Source organism: Grammomys surdaster, unplaced genomic scaffold (genome assembly GCF_004785775.1).
Source record: "Grammomys surdaster isolate TR1022 unplaced genomic scaffold, NIH_TR_1.0 220, whole genome shotgun sequence".
NCBI lineage: Eukaryota > Metazoa > Chordata > Mammalia > Rodentia > Muridae > Grammomys > Grammomys surdaster.
The window spans coordinates 8848523-8863275 of NW_021604665.1; the positions used below are offsets into that span (position 1 = coordinate 8848523).

At 41.3% G+C, this 14753-nt stretch overlaps 1 protein-coding gene across 1 annotated transcript in view; it reads right to left on the minus strand.

Annotated features, from left to right (window-relative positions):
- Positions 1-1953: 1953 nt before the first annotated feature.
- The window catches only part of Rybp (RING1 and YY1 binding protein), a 51686-nt gene continuing 38886 nt past the window's right edge, over positions 1954-14753 (minus strand). Inside the window, exons 3-5 of the mRNA XM_028773041.1 lie at positions 6246-6422; positions 6046-6144; positions 1954-5819 (exon numbers count right to left, since the gene is read on the minus strand). Of these exons, the coding sequence (XP_028628874.1) occupies positions 5567-5819; positions 6046-6144; positions 6246-6422 (529 nt within the window). The 3' untranslated portion in view covers positions 1954-5566. The remainder of the gene's footprint in view (positions 5820-6045; positions 6145-6245; positions 6423-14753) is intronic.

The window sequence follows — 14753 nt, forward strand, 5'->3', positions numbered from 1 at the left end:
AACCAGGTTCTTTGGACAGTAATGTCCTGGGTAGTTTCTTCCTTCTTGAATCTGCCAAGTCTCTTGGCTGGCCTCCTTGAATTTCTAGCGTCAGTGACTCAGATGTTGTTTCAAAAGTTTTGAGTGAGCTCTGTCCAGGTCAGGAATTACAAATAGGTTCTAGAAATATGGGCATGAGTTATCAATGTCTGTGTTGGAAAAGTCCGGTTCTGGATTCAGCTTTAAAGAGAAAAAAAAGTGATTATCAGTGATGTTTGTATGAGCACATGGTGAGAAACTGGAGAAGCCTGTGTGCTTGCCCTGCAGGTCTGGGTCAAAGGCACCTGTATAGCTGGGTCTGATAGTGCAGGCCTGAAATCCTAGCTACTCTAGAGGCCAAGGTAGGAGAACCAAAAGCTCAAAATTTGCCTGAAAAACTTGAGGAAGTCATCTCAAAAGTTAGTAGAGCCTGCCAGGTATGTGCATGTTCAAGTTAAGGTTCAAACCCAAACACAGGACAATGGAAAGCAGCTGCACAGTAGGCCTTTCAAGTCCTCTCCACCTCCCCTTGTTGACCCCCAGTCTGTGAATGTAGGATCAAAACTAAGGCCCAAGGGCCCTGTTGCAGTAGAGCCACCCCAACTCCCCAACGCTACATGATTCATTAATGGTAGGCAGCCTGCATACCTTTCACTCTACCATCTGCCTAGTGGCTTGTAGTCCCAGGTATGGCCTAAGGTCTTTTTTTAGAAAAATCAAGAGTCTTTTCCCCTTCCACTGGGCAGTCAGATTAGGCAGTGATTTCCCTCAGTGACTAGTAAACAGTGCTTGGCTGAAGTTACCAGCCTACCTCCAGAAAGGCTCTACATCTGCCCTGCTTTTATTTGCAAAGGACAGGAGGCTTCTTCTGTTTCAGGCACAAGTCTGGCTGTTCAGGCACTGCTTATGACTGGCCTTGTAAACGCCCCTCAGCAAGTGACTTTTACCACACTGTGCTCAACTAGCAAGCAGTTTTCAGGTCAGGATAGTTGGGTGTTGAGAACTTAGCTGAGAAGTAGCTCCAGTCTCTCAGGTCATGAGGTCAATAATATACTCTTCCTAGTGCTCAAAAAGGGTTACACGGGAGAGGTTCCATTCACCCAAGTGCTAGCAGTACCAGTACTAGTGGGGATCCCCACCAAGGGCCTGAAAGTACCACAGAAAGCATGGGAGGAGAGAACAGGAGACTTGGCAGCACCACCATTTACTCCATGCTCTGCCACCTTCCCAGTTATTTCAGAAGAACTGGACAGCGATGGAAATGCAGACAGGAACCGTTGGGCAAGTGTTTTCTTCAAGGCAAGATGCCAAATGCACTCTTCCCTTCAGTGTCAGCTCAAGCACAGAACCAGACACGGAGCCCCTCATCAGGACGAATCCTCAAGGAAGGCCACAAGCAGCAGCAGGTTAAAAGGCCAGCCTTGTGGGTTAGACATGCTGTTTCACTCCATCTGGGCACAACAGGGTTAGTGAGCTCTGTGGAGAGCAAGGGCTGTCTGAGGGCTTTCAAACATTCGAAGACACCTCCAGTTCCTTCTTCAGATCATCATAGTCTACCGTAAGGGAGCACAGACACACAATTTGCTTTCTTCCAAGTCTTGATGATTCTTTAGGTCAATTTTTTCTTGTACCATGGGATCTGCACACTAAGACACTCAAAATAACTTTAGCTGTGGTAACTGAAGTACTGAAGGAAATAATACTTTCTATCCCTTCTGAAAACATTCTACAGGGCTGGTGAGATGGCTCAGCAGTTAAGAGCACTGACTGCTCTTCTAGAGGTCATGAGTTCAAATCCCAGCAACCACATGGTGGCTCACAACCATCTACAATGAAAACATTCTACAGGTATGTGTGTGTGTGTGTGGTGGGGGGGATGAAATCAGGCTTTTCTAAGGATGAAAACCTATGGAACAAAAATAATCATCTCCAATGTAAATTTTACTATTTTATTTGTGAAAAAACTACAAGCAGAATTCATAAATAGACATTTCTATTTAAAGCAGGAAAATGATAAAGTGGCTTCTAATAACATAGTCGTGCACATGCCAATAACAGGAATATATTAACATCTTTTATTTGCTAGACAAAGAGCAGTGTCCAATATAAATTTCCCCCAAACATTTAAGACCTGTGAATTTCTGACCAGTTCACAAAACCACCGACACTTTAGCATGAAGAGAAAACAAACCTAACAGACTGTCAGCTCTAAGACGGACGGAGCAGAAACTTCCAAAGCGTTATACAAGCCATCTTTCTGGGCAAATGGAAAATAGAGCTCGTATAAGACATTAACAAAAGTTCACAAGGGAAGATTATGTTCTGACATACTTAACAAGCATTCGCTATCTGTCTCCAACAAACAAAGCTAAGGAAATAATGTAACCATCTTTACACAGTAAATTAAGGTTACAAGTCATACACAAGAACAGAACTGCTTGCGCGTTAGAAACTGTTCAGCTCCATTGTCACACTCTAAATGTTGGCTCTTAAACCATTTTCGGTAACATACAAGCAAAGGTTATTATATATTCAGCAATTAATAAATTCTCAATAATTTAAGATACGGCAGCTTAAAAATGTAGACTGAGAATGGTCTTAATAAGGCAGGCGAGACATCTTAGTGGAGCTAAACTCACAGAAGCGTCTGCCAATGTTTTGAAGTCTCCAGATCCAAACTGAAAGGTTTTGATTAAAATATTCTCGTGGGTGTCAAGATGTCTTTCCCCCCCCTCCAACTGCATGACTCGGGCAGAGCATGTCAGCTCAGCTCTTTGTGTGTGCACACGAGTGTGAAAGATCATGTACTACATGTACAGGAAACTTGCAAGCCTTAACACTGTGCTTTTTGTTTTAATCTGCTTTCTGTGCCACTGAATACCAAGTATTTCTGGTCCTCTTAATGTCTCTGTAAGCTACACTAGTGTTTTTACCTACTAAGTACTATAGTAGGGCAAACTGTAAATGCAGGAAGCTAATAGGAATTCCATTTCCAGAACGCATGCCTGAGGATGTCATCTTGTGGCACCTATCACCTCTCTACCCCAACGCAGCCCATGACAGCTGAGACACGGCGGCCAGGAACATCTGATTGCTTAGACTCCACCACTGCAGTTTCTACCTCAAGGCAAGTTCATCCCACTTGTTCTGAAGTGGTCCTTCCTTCCCTTCACCTCTCCTCATTTTTTAATTTATCATGGAGGCAAAACTGAAAACCCAAGACACCAGCGATGAATGAATTAGTAGCCTATGAGGAGCTGGTAAATCAGCCTTTTCCACTAATCTAGGGGGTCCAATCACTTTACATGAAACTCATTTTGAAAAAGTACACAGTGTTTCTGAACAAAGTGCATACCAACACTTATTGGTTCAAAGAGCAGTGCAATCCACATGAATTTGGTGGCATTTAATTTTTTTAAAAAGTTAATTAAAAAACTTAGCAATTCCTTACACCTCTGGAAAATAAATATGGCTGACTAATTAACCCTCCCTGAGACCCTTAATAAAAGTAATATTAAAACTTTAGAAGGAATGTCTTTGCAATACCCCACTAATATTAAAATGTGGATTTAAAATTCATAGTCAAATCACTATGTATTATATATTTTGATGCTTACAGAAAGCACCTGATTTCCTTTGGTTCATTAATAAATACTTTAAAAAGGTATTTAAAAAGGTAAGTATAGCTTGTATCCCAGACACAAGCACTGTTTTAAAAAGAGGGGAGCATTGTCCATGCGTGGAGACCAGGAGCCCATTGACAAACAGCACTGCCTTTGTGGACAGACTCGTACGCATCAAATGACTGGTTTGAATGTAAATGTGAATGGAGCCGTTCCTGCTGGCTACTCAATTCAAGCTGTTAAGATGTTCTTACTTGTTGCCTCCACAGATACAAATTCTTTACTAAGCAAACCCGGTTCTTTTAACACCAAGATGTGATATTTCCTTACAGGCTCTCCTATGAGTCCTCAAGTGTGATAAACTAAAGGAAGGTTAACACCACATTCTCATGCTTAACATGATTTAAGCACTACAAACTCAGTGGATATGAAGGTAAAGCCAGATAGGAGAGATACCCTGAATCTAAGAGCAAAGCAGAGTCACCCAGACTTGGGATGAGATGGGGTGATAAACTTATTAGTGGTCTTTGATTATCCCCCACCCCACAAAATGGTAAAAATGAAAAGAAACTTTCAGATTTCAGTCAACAAATACCTATTCATTCACTCTCCTGGGAAGCAAGCTTTCCCTGCAACTCACCAATGCACCCCTGTGGTACTTTCCCACACAAGGAACTAAGAATTGACTCCAGAGACTGGAAGGTCTCTGTGTCAGGTCTGGATGTGTGGTTGACGACCCTTGGTTAAGGGACCATACTAAGTTTTAAGAAGAAAGACTAAAAACTGCATTGGTAGGGTTTATGTGGAAGATGGGGTAGGGGAGGAACAAACAGGCCATGATCACAAAATCCACCACTGCAATAATATCACAGGGGAAGTAGACGTGGGACCACTTCCCTGGGTGGAGTGGATTAAAATGCACTACTGCAACCCTAGAACTAAGAGACAGCTGCTAGATATACCTCAGGCATGAGCAGAGGTCTGGAAAAAGGCCGGAATTCGAGATACAGAACACCATATTTTCATGAGTGCTTAATAAAAACAGCAATGTTAACATGTAACCATAATTTACACGAATACTTGGCATTCTGGAGCTAGTCTTGTTACTTCCGAATGGTCAAAGCCCTCCAACTGAACCACTTGTCATTTGTCAATTAGCCCATCGCAAATGCAGGCTATCTGGAGCAGTCTTTAAATTTGAGATCACATTGTTTAAAAAATATATTTTTTATATTATCCAGTACTCTTAAAGACAGATGAGAGAGTCAAGTTCCCACGCAGGTTGGAACATACTTCATGTAAGACTGATTTTAATTATATTTCAGCACTTTCATAGAAGGGACTGTCCCAGATCTGTGTCAACTGTTCAATGTTGTATTCACTTCACAGTGTATCAAGCACCAGCGTTGCCATGGATTGGTTTCAAATAACCCTTTATATATAATTTTATATTTATATATATAGTTATATCAAAACTGATAGTACAGAGTATAGCTGGAAGAAAGAACTAAATTTAAGAGGATATGCTGACAGGATGGAGTCTGTGAACACAATAAATAAAAGTTCCCTCCCCCCTCCCAACCCTCTTCAACAAAACAGAAACAAAACCAGTTGTAATGTACATGGAAAATTGTGCACAGCAGATTTTTTTTATATATAAAAAGTAGATTCAGGAGCACATCCAATTATAAATGATTGTTAGGAAAATCATATAAAACAATGGAATACATAAAAGTGTCAAGAGTAACTGTCAGGGTACGAAATTCCTTGGTAGCCAGATGCCCACGGCAAGCAGAGCCTGCCTCTCCTGGCAGCGTCACTACACCGTCGTCCACAGAAGACTCTCCAGGGTGCAAGCAGCATGGGCAGGTGGAGGGTTTGAATCTCATACCCTGATTCATAGTTTCACAATTCCATGTGCAATTTCAGAAAGATTCATCATTTACTGCTGACATGTCGCCCTTTGGCGTGGAGGAGCGGGAGGAGCCTTTGTCTGTGCTCTCTGACCCAGAGCTGCTCTGGTTCTGCTGTTCTGACCCTGCACTGGAGGTCACTGTGGAGGATGACGTAGAGGAGGAGCGAGTCTTTTCCTTAAAGTCTGTGATAATGACGGTGACGTTGCCTACAGTTACTGCCAACTGCTGTGCGGTGCTCCTGTCCACATTCTTCAGCCGGGGCCTGAAATAGTCAAGGGAACCATTTAAGAAGTGACAACATCAACACAAGCCTTCCTAGTCCTGTGCCCACAGATTTAAGCTGTCCATTAACTGTGCTGACCACTTTAGCAGTAAGAGAAATGATCATCAGCCAGCAGAACTTCTAGCTCCTCCTTCCATTCCCTTCAGTTTAAAAAATCTCTTAAGTATGTGCTAACCCTTAGTATTTCCCTCCAGTTTCACTGTACCTTGAGGTGTGGTTCGTTTCGCTGGTCTTTGTTGTAGCGTTAGCAGACTGTATGCTGTTAGCTTCACTAGGAGGATCTTTCAGAATATCAGACTTTGGTCTAAGGGGCAAAGAAAAGACCCAGAAAAATAAAAATAAATCATCATTTATGTCTGATTCAAGTGCAAAATAATACACTGTTTGTAGTACCCAGAAACTTACTTTGTTTTCTTGTTGGTGTTTTTCTTGGTGACACTGGGGCTAATGTCCTTGTCTTTCTCTGGTTTTTCTTTTTCAGGCTTTTCGACCTTCTCCTTCTTCTCCTTCTTAGGGGGAGGTGGAGTGGCGTACTGCTGGGCCACCTGCTGTGCCACCAGCTGAGAATTGATGCGAGGTTTCCTAAAACATTCAATACAAGACAGAGCATTAACCACTGTTTGAGTACTTAATGACTTTATTATGGCAACTGTCCAATATTCCACAGTTTCAATGTTGTATGTATACCTTCAAAAGGAGCTATCTATCATACGCTCTTATGACACAGACGCACACCCTCACACCCTGTGCAACCATCTATTATAAACATAGGAGTGCTAAAAATGCTTCTTTTGAGCTGTCACAATTATACTGACAGCTTTCAAATACGTCTGTTGCAGAGGACTAATCTCGTTTTATTAAACGGACACTAGTAATCCCTTGAAAAGAGAATGAAATTAGAAGTGTGACATTCACTCCTCAATCTAATTATTCTAACTGGGCCTGCTCCCCTGCGGCTGTGATTGGCATGGACAACCCATACAAGGCAATAAAAGGTAACTGTGGTTTATACAAATTCCCAAGGGGATGAAGTCACTGTCTTAAAAAAAAAAAAAAAAACCAACCCCCCCCAGACAAGCGATACATTGACTGTGCTGTAAGTTATGTCTGCACCAATCCCCAGCTGACACAGGCTCTCTGATCGCTATTGTGCATAGCTTCTAAGTGGTGCCAAACACTTTCACAATGCACGACCATTCACAGACCCAAACTTGAGGGAAGGAATGCTAGCCAATGTTTCTACACATAGCAGCCCCTCCTTTGTAGCCATGTAACATAAAAAAAATGTTGTGTTCCCAAATACTACAAGGCAAGTAGTTCATCCAGCATGGGAATACTGGGGGTGACGGGAAGAGGGTGGCTTGTGTTTGGGTAGGGATGGTTGGACCACTGATTACTGACCACTGATTAAGAACTTCAAGTTTGGATGCCTGTAATATTCAAGAAGAACCAATGTCCCAAACACCAAATGGGCATTCAAATGGATGAAGTTGACCAGAGAAAATGTTTCAAGCAGAGGACATGGAACAGCACAGTGGGGGAATGCGGACTGTTAAGCACAACCTCAGAGAATGTCTGCAGTCAGTAACACGAGCCTGCATCATGAGACCAGTTGCCTGGGAGTACAGTTCTCTAAGAAAAGGAGAAAAATCAAAAGATCTCTCTAGACTTTCCTAACGCTGTGACAGCTCTCCTCAACATAAAATTATTTTTGTTGCTACTTCATAACTGTAATTAATTTTGCTACTGTTATGAATTGTAATGTAAAAACCTGATATGCAACCTGAGATGGCTATGAGCCACAGGTTGAGACCCACACTACCTGAGACTAAGCCCTTGCCTCCAAAGGTCCACAGAACTTTCTTCACCTTTAGGTGAAAAGGTGCTGTCGGTTTTAACAACTAAACAGCCCTACCTAACATATTCCTTCAAAGAGAAATACAGCTACAAATATGAAAGCACTTCATAGACAAAGAAACAAAACCCAGCTGTTTTGGGGGATTTGTTATCAGGCAGTATAAAGCAACCGTGAAACAAGTTGCCCTATACTTTAACCTATTTGAAACTTTGACACTCGGGGTCAAAAGAAGATTTCAGCTGTAGGGGGTTAGGTGTGTTTTCTCTGTATACACAAAGTCCTAGGTTTGATCCCTAGCACTGCTGTTAAACCTAATGAATTTGAGGCCAGCTTGAGCTACATAAGGCCTTGTTATGTATGGAAAAGCACCTTGATTTGAGGGTCCTTTCAATTAAGCCCATTGCAAACTAAACACAAGGCCAAGGGAAGCCACCCGCAGAGCACCCCCACGTAGAGACAGAACCAATTGGCCTCATGCTAAAACTTCAAATTTTGTGCTGTCCTTTACCAGGCTATAGTTTACACCTCAATGCCAAGTAAAAAGCAAATAAATAAAATAACCACTGCAGATGAAGGCAAAGGGAAGGCATGTTGTGTACACCCAAGCTCCTCTCCACTTGGACTTTCAAGCCAGCCACTCCTACAGATCAAGGCTGCAGCAAAGATGAAGGAACTCCAGGTTGTCAGAAATAGCAGCAGTGATAAGAGCCTGGGTGAAGACAAGCTTGTGTGCAGTATTTGAAGAATCAGAACAGATGTTAGTATTATGAAGATAAGAAATGGTATCTGTTTTGGTGCAGGCCGTGTGCACTGATGTAGTCTTACAGAAGAAGGAGATGAACAGAGACAGAAAAAGGGAGCTCCTGAACGTTCAACCAACCTGTCAAGGCCAGGTAGTGTACCTAACAGCACAACCTTCAGGTCCTCCCTACTGCAGCTTCCTGGCTTCTCCAGGATACATGAGGATACAAATAAGGCCAGTTTGCTGAACTACTCTTATGCTTTGGTCAACAGGTAAGATATCTAAATACCTGAGCCAATGTTGGGCAACAAATGATCACATCAGCAAATATGCTCTAATTCTTCAGCACGGGCAACAAGCTTCATTACAGACAGGACCAAATCCACATATACAGAAATGAATGATGGTCCATTCATAAAAACTTCTCTCTCTCTCTCTCTCTCTATCCCACCCAAACCCTCCAGTGACTATTACTTTCATTAGTTTAAAAACTTGCTACAAACTAGCCACTCCATCTCTTCACCCCTTCCACCGGCATTTCTGATGTTAAGGAGTAATTTTATGACCTAGGAAAAGTGAAAACCTAGAATGAGAATGTTCTCTCATATTAAGGTATCAGTATGGGAAGCACCAATTCTTTTCCACACTGATTCCAAAAACATGTATATGCCCAGCCTGAAGACACCAAAGCACTTATGTGCAGCTAATTTTCCTATAGAAAAGGCTTAACAGCAGATGGAATGGTGGTACATTCAACATCAGGACAGACCAAATATGTTCTTATAAATAGGACACAATTATCAAACTATTTTACACAAATATATTTTATTTATATATTTATATAAATAATAATTTGTTATATAAAGAAAATACATTTCTTTGCAAAAAGTGCTTGGTTATACTGAATTAAATAACTGATCTTTGTTTGAACTGGTCTCTGTAAAAGAATTTAAATTCTAAGTTGTGTACAATGAAGATATGAAGAGAGGGGAGGGGACGGGAGGGGAGGGGAGGAGAGGAGAGAAGAGGAAACTACTTTTGGGCTCCTCGGGCTCTGTTACAGAGCCTCAGTAAATTAGAGTAGAGTCACATCTAAGTTAATCTGGCTACAGCCATAATAAAATAAGATTGGGATGGGGCTCATTTAGCTCTAGTTGTTAACATATATACATATGCAAAATAAAAGTAATTGCTACTAAAAATGCATACAGCCAAAGCACCACCTCAGCAACAGATGTGTGCTCAAATACTAGGAGTCAACAGAAAACTATGTACCTGCAAAGAAACTAGTACCTAGCCTGCCCTGGGAATAAAGACACACCACTTCAGTAGGCTATCTACCAACAGCAGCACCAAAGAGGCTCTCATGAAAGTTCACTTGAGGATCTGGGGTTTGCAGACATTCAGTGGCTTCAAGGGAGGCCGCTGGCCTTACTTATCTATACTACATACACATTATTACATGCTCATCAGGTACAGGTGGTCAGCCCCTATGGGCTCGCACACAAATATCCCTGGCTAATTAATAAACAGTAGATGAATGGTCAAAGCTGTCATTCTGAACAACACAGAAATGTGTTCTAGGCCCTAACACATACTATTTGAATACCAGAAAGTGGAACTGTAACTTTTCTACAACCAAAGAATTAAAATTTTAGAAATGCTACAAGTAGTTCAAACTCAGGGAAACAATTTATAAACCAGCCTGGCAACCACAGCCCAAAGTCTTAGCCATTGATCCGGGGATTCCTGAGGACCAAGACCTTCTCAGGAGGGTTTAGAAGGACTAGTGTCCCTATAACTCTAAAACATTTCTTCAACTCTAAATTCTGATCTGGGCGATAGTGATGCACGCCTTTAATCTCAGTGCTTAGGAGGCAGAGGCAGGTGGATCTTTAAATTTAGGGATAGCCTGGTCTATAGAACTGAGTACCAAGGAAGCCAGGGTGCTACATAGGGAAACCCTGTCTCAAACAACAAACAAGACACTACCAAAAATTAATAAATTCTGATATGAAATTTTTCTATTGATATAGCAAAAGCTCCTTGGGGTCTCTAATTTTGAAGAGTGCAGGGCTGCTCTGGCCAAATATTTTATATATGTAAGCATGGTGTGCCATTGGCAAGTCCCACTGCCAAAAAAGGGCAACCTGCAGAATCATTCAGATGAGCTCAAAACTTCAAAAAAAAAACAAGTATCAGTCTAAAAATGACTCTGAACTGAATAGCTTCTTTACACTTGTCTCTTCCCTGTGGTACCAGGGAAGACTGTGGTCATGCCAATGACTTTAGTAAGTGTCCTGTAAGTATATTCTCTAGGTCTTCCACAGCATGTCTTTAAAAGTCCATGGACAAATACATACTTCAAAAAAGTGTGTGTGTGTTTCTTTTTGTGGTTGGTACCATGGCATGTATGGTGCATGTATGGTAGTTGTGAGGACAACTTTAGGAAATTTGGTTCTCTCTTCTCACCCTATGGGACTTGGAATTGTCCTCAAGTTGCTAGGTTTGGTAGCACAGTGTCCTTACTAGCCACCCTGACCTTTCTCTGAAGTTCAAGGGGTTTCTGAAGATTCAATGGCATTTCATTCTGGTTGTCTGGATTATGCCCCTGCGTATGGTAGCCCAAGTACCCTAACAACAGCCTAAACTGCAACTCCAGGACAGGTTCCCATCTGCCTAACATGGGAGGAGCGTCTGCAGCAGCATCAAAGCCTTGGTTCAGTGTACTCTGTGATTCTGGGTTCAGTCATAGCGTTTGGCCTGACTTATGCGCTCTTTATGATGAAAACATTGACATGGAATAAGTGATCACTCAAGTTTCTTTAGCTTAGACACTGGCATTCAATATTTAATAAACACATCTAAGTGAAGTGCCTGCTCTTGAGGTGCAGGCAAGGTTCGCAGCTTTACACTTTCAGCAACCTATTTAGTCTGTTTTTACAGTCAGCTATAACATGTTACAAATACTATACAGTGAGTTAGATGTGATTCGAATCTTTTTCTTCTAAAAGGCATGCCTAACTGCCTTATAAAACCACAAGGACAACAACTCTCTAGGCAAATACAGTTTCAGATGCAAATAAACTTGATCAATCAAGTCTCCCTCCAAGAAACAAGACATTAAAGCAATCCAATCTGCTGTGCAAATTACTTCATAGCTGTCAAAGGCCCTATTTAAAAATCTATGTAACCATTTTGAAATTATAGTTCATTTCACTAAAATAAATACTTATAAAACACAAAGGATCTGTAATTCTCTAAACAAATATAAAAAGCTATTAGGCAATTTAAGGCCTAGTATTCATCCAACTATCTTCTGCAGGTGATGGTTAAATTAAGAAGTGCTAAATTAGATTAAGGATCTATCTTTTCAAATGTTTCCCTCAAACCTAACCTTTAAAATTACCCCCAAACTTAAGTACAAGCAAACAACAGCTGTAAGAAGGTAATTTATGGTTTAATAGTCATGCTATAATGGTTTCTAAATCACTGGTAATTAACACACCCTGCTTAAAACCTCTGCTAGACTTGGATGTTTGTTTATAGAAGGGAATCTTAACTCTTGGACCTGACACTCTCGCAACTTTGCTAAAACTCTCTGCAATGTCCATCCACATGAGCCCAAACTACACTGTACTTTGTATTGTTGGATGATATCTGCCACCATCTGTTTGCTTACCGTCTATAGCTTAGCTTCTGAGATACCTTCTTCAAGCTTTACATCCAAGCTCAAAGACACTTGTTTCCTTATCTCTCTGGACAAGTAGTCTGAGGCCAGTAGTTTTAGGAAGCTTCAATCCACCCTGGTGTGTATCTGCTACTTATGTGCTTCTTGTAAAGTGGGGCTTATCTCTGCATTATAGTGCTATACTTAACTGTTTGGGTCTCAGAACATACCTCTTTAGGGACCTTTGTATATACAACTTACCTTCTATATTGCTATTCCCTAGCAGAAGTATGAGACACTGTGGGTTCTTTCAACACACCAGCTTGAGAAGGAAAATGAAGCAAAGAACTACACATCATTTTTAAAGGGAAGCAAAAAGTTTACAGGAATCCCAGAAGCATCCTCAAGTGTTTCTAATCCCATTTTGTACTAGGTGAGGTATAAGCTCCAATCCCCCACCTTCACCTTCTCACCCACCTCAAATATACCAACTGCTCAAACACACTTCTACTTTTGCTTACAGGACCAGACAGACTTGAGCAATCTGCATCATACTTAAGTACTATGGGCAAGGTACAAAAACTGTAGGACTTGAAGCCCTTCAGAAATGTTGGTTCTTCTGTTTCTCTGGCAAAGTAAAAAACATCTACAGATTTTTAAAAAAAAAATCCTCCAAAGTATGGTAAAATGAGTAAGTGAGCTTAGAGAAACCACATCATTACAAGTACTCTGGCTTCAAGTGGGATTCCTTCACAACCAGCAAGATCTCCAATTGTGCAATGGTAGCTAAACCCTTCTCTTATACAAAGGAATATTTGGATAAACTGGAATGGTCTTATATTGCATACATAGCTGCAATCACCTAGATATATTCAAATCAGTATTTACTTCAAACCCAGTGCCTTCCTCCAAGCAAGTCCAGTTTCACCTTGATCCAGTGTCTAACAGGCTGTGGAGTCCCCATACGCCACAAGTGACTGACAAGTTAGTGTGTACACAAAGAATTTCCCCACCTCTTAAAATAACTGCCAGCAATTTTTTTGCAAAAACTGATAAAATAACTCAGCAATTTCCAAGGGCTATTAGTTTGTCTTACAGAAACGTTGCAATGACACTGTGGTTCCATATAATCCCTCACTTTAATGCTATCATCTTGTGTAGACATGGAGCAGTGACCTGAACTAGGAAAAGATAATGTCTAAAGGATACTGTTCACCAAATCATACCCCCCAAACCTCTCCATTCTCCGTGCTCAAGCTTTTGTCTGTTTGGGGGTTCAAATAAAGCCTTCACATCACATTTTACTGTTTTTACTTGTTACTGTCTTGCCTGCCTGTGGTAGCTTCTAGTCTTTCATGACCAGGAAAATTGTAAAGGAGGTGCTTTCTAGAAATACCCCTGGATAAGGGCTAGACAGAGGGCTCAGTGGTTAAGAGCACTTGCTGTATCTTCAGTAGAGAAATTCTGGACTTTACAAATATATTTCTCCTCAAACTTTCAGTCACTGAGTATCCACATATTGATGCCCTGTGAACTGCAGCACAGACCCAGTTAACTTGCTATTTGTGATCTTCCTGTCTTGTCTCCAGACCTGTCTCCTTCCACTTTTATCCAATTTTTCCCATTACTTATCATTCTATTATTTAGATCAGCATGAATTTGTTTATCACATGGGATATATTTTGTTTTTAAAATCTCATGTTATCATTACAAGTTTCTTCCTTGTAACTCTTCTAGCTTTTGCCTTGTGTCTTTCTGCGTATGTTACAAAGTATAAAGCTAATAAATACCAAATGTTAGATCAGCTAACATTTTTAAGCAGTACATTATCTAGAGAAGAAGTAAGACTATCCAAGTTAACCTGGGGGGTACAAAGTGATAAATGAGCCTTCCAGCCAGGCAGCATGAGCACAGCCAGAAAGAGACCTGTGCTTGTGTAACAAGGAGCCTGAATATCACATCTTAGGCACTGATCTGTAGCACTGACCAAATGCCTCTAACACCCAAGAATACTGTGCTCCAAGGCCATACTTAATCATCAAAAGTAGGTTAGAAAGGTAGAAATGTCAAAAGAACTGAGGGTAGAAGAAGCAGAAGAACCCAGGGCCCTCTTCAGTACCTCTACGGCTCAGGGCTAAAGGAGAGCAATCACTCTAAAACTATTCATTCCTAAACAGCCATGGTTCACTCAAAAGCAGTAAAGAGGGCAAAAGACAGTAGTAGACATCACAGTTTGCTTGACTTGGTCACCATCCTCATAGTTTGTTTTAAGAGACAGGCATCTTTCTATGTTGCCTAGGGTGGTCATGAGCTCTTATATTAGCCTCCTCCTGTTAGTACCTAGGCATACAGGTGTGCCTGATCATGCCAACCAACTCTTTACATCTCAAAAGTACAGAAGTTGTACAGTCTAAGAAGTAGAGTGATTACCATCTCCTATCATCTGTTACTTTGTCTCCCCACAACGCCCCCGAAGCTGAGGATGGAACCCAGCTCTACTACCACTGAGCTAAATAAATCCTCAAGCCCATCTCTTATACCTCTCTCTCTCTCTCTCTCTCTCTCTCTCTCTCTCTCTCTCTCTCTCTCTCTCTCTCTCTCTCTCTCTCTCTCTCTCTCTCTCTCTCTCTCTCTGACAGTTCT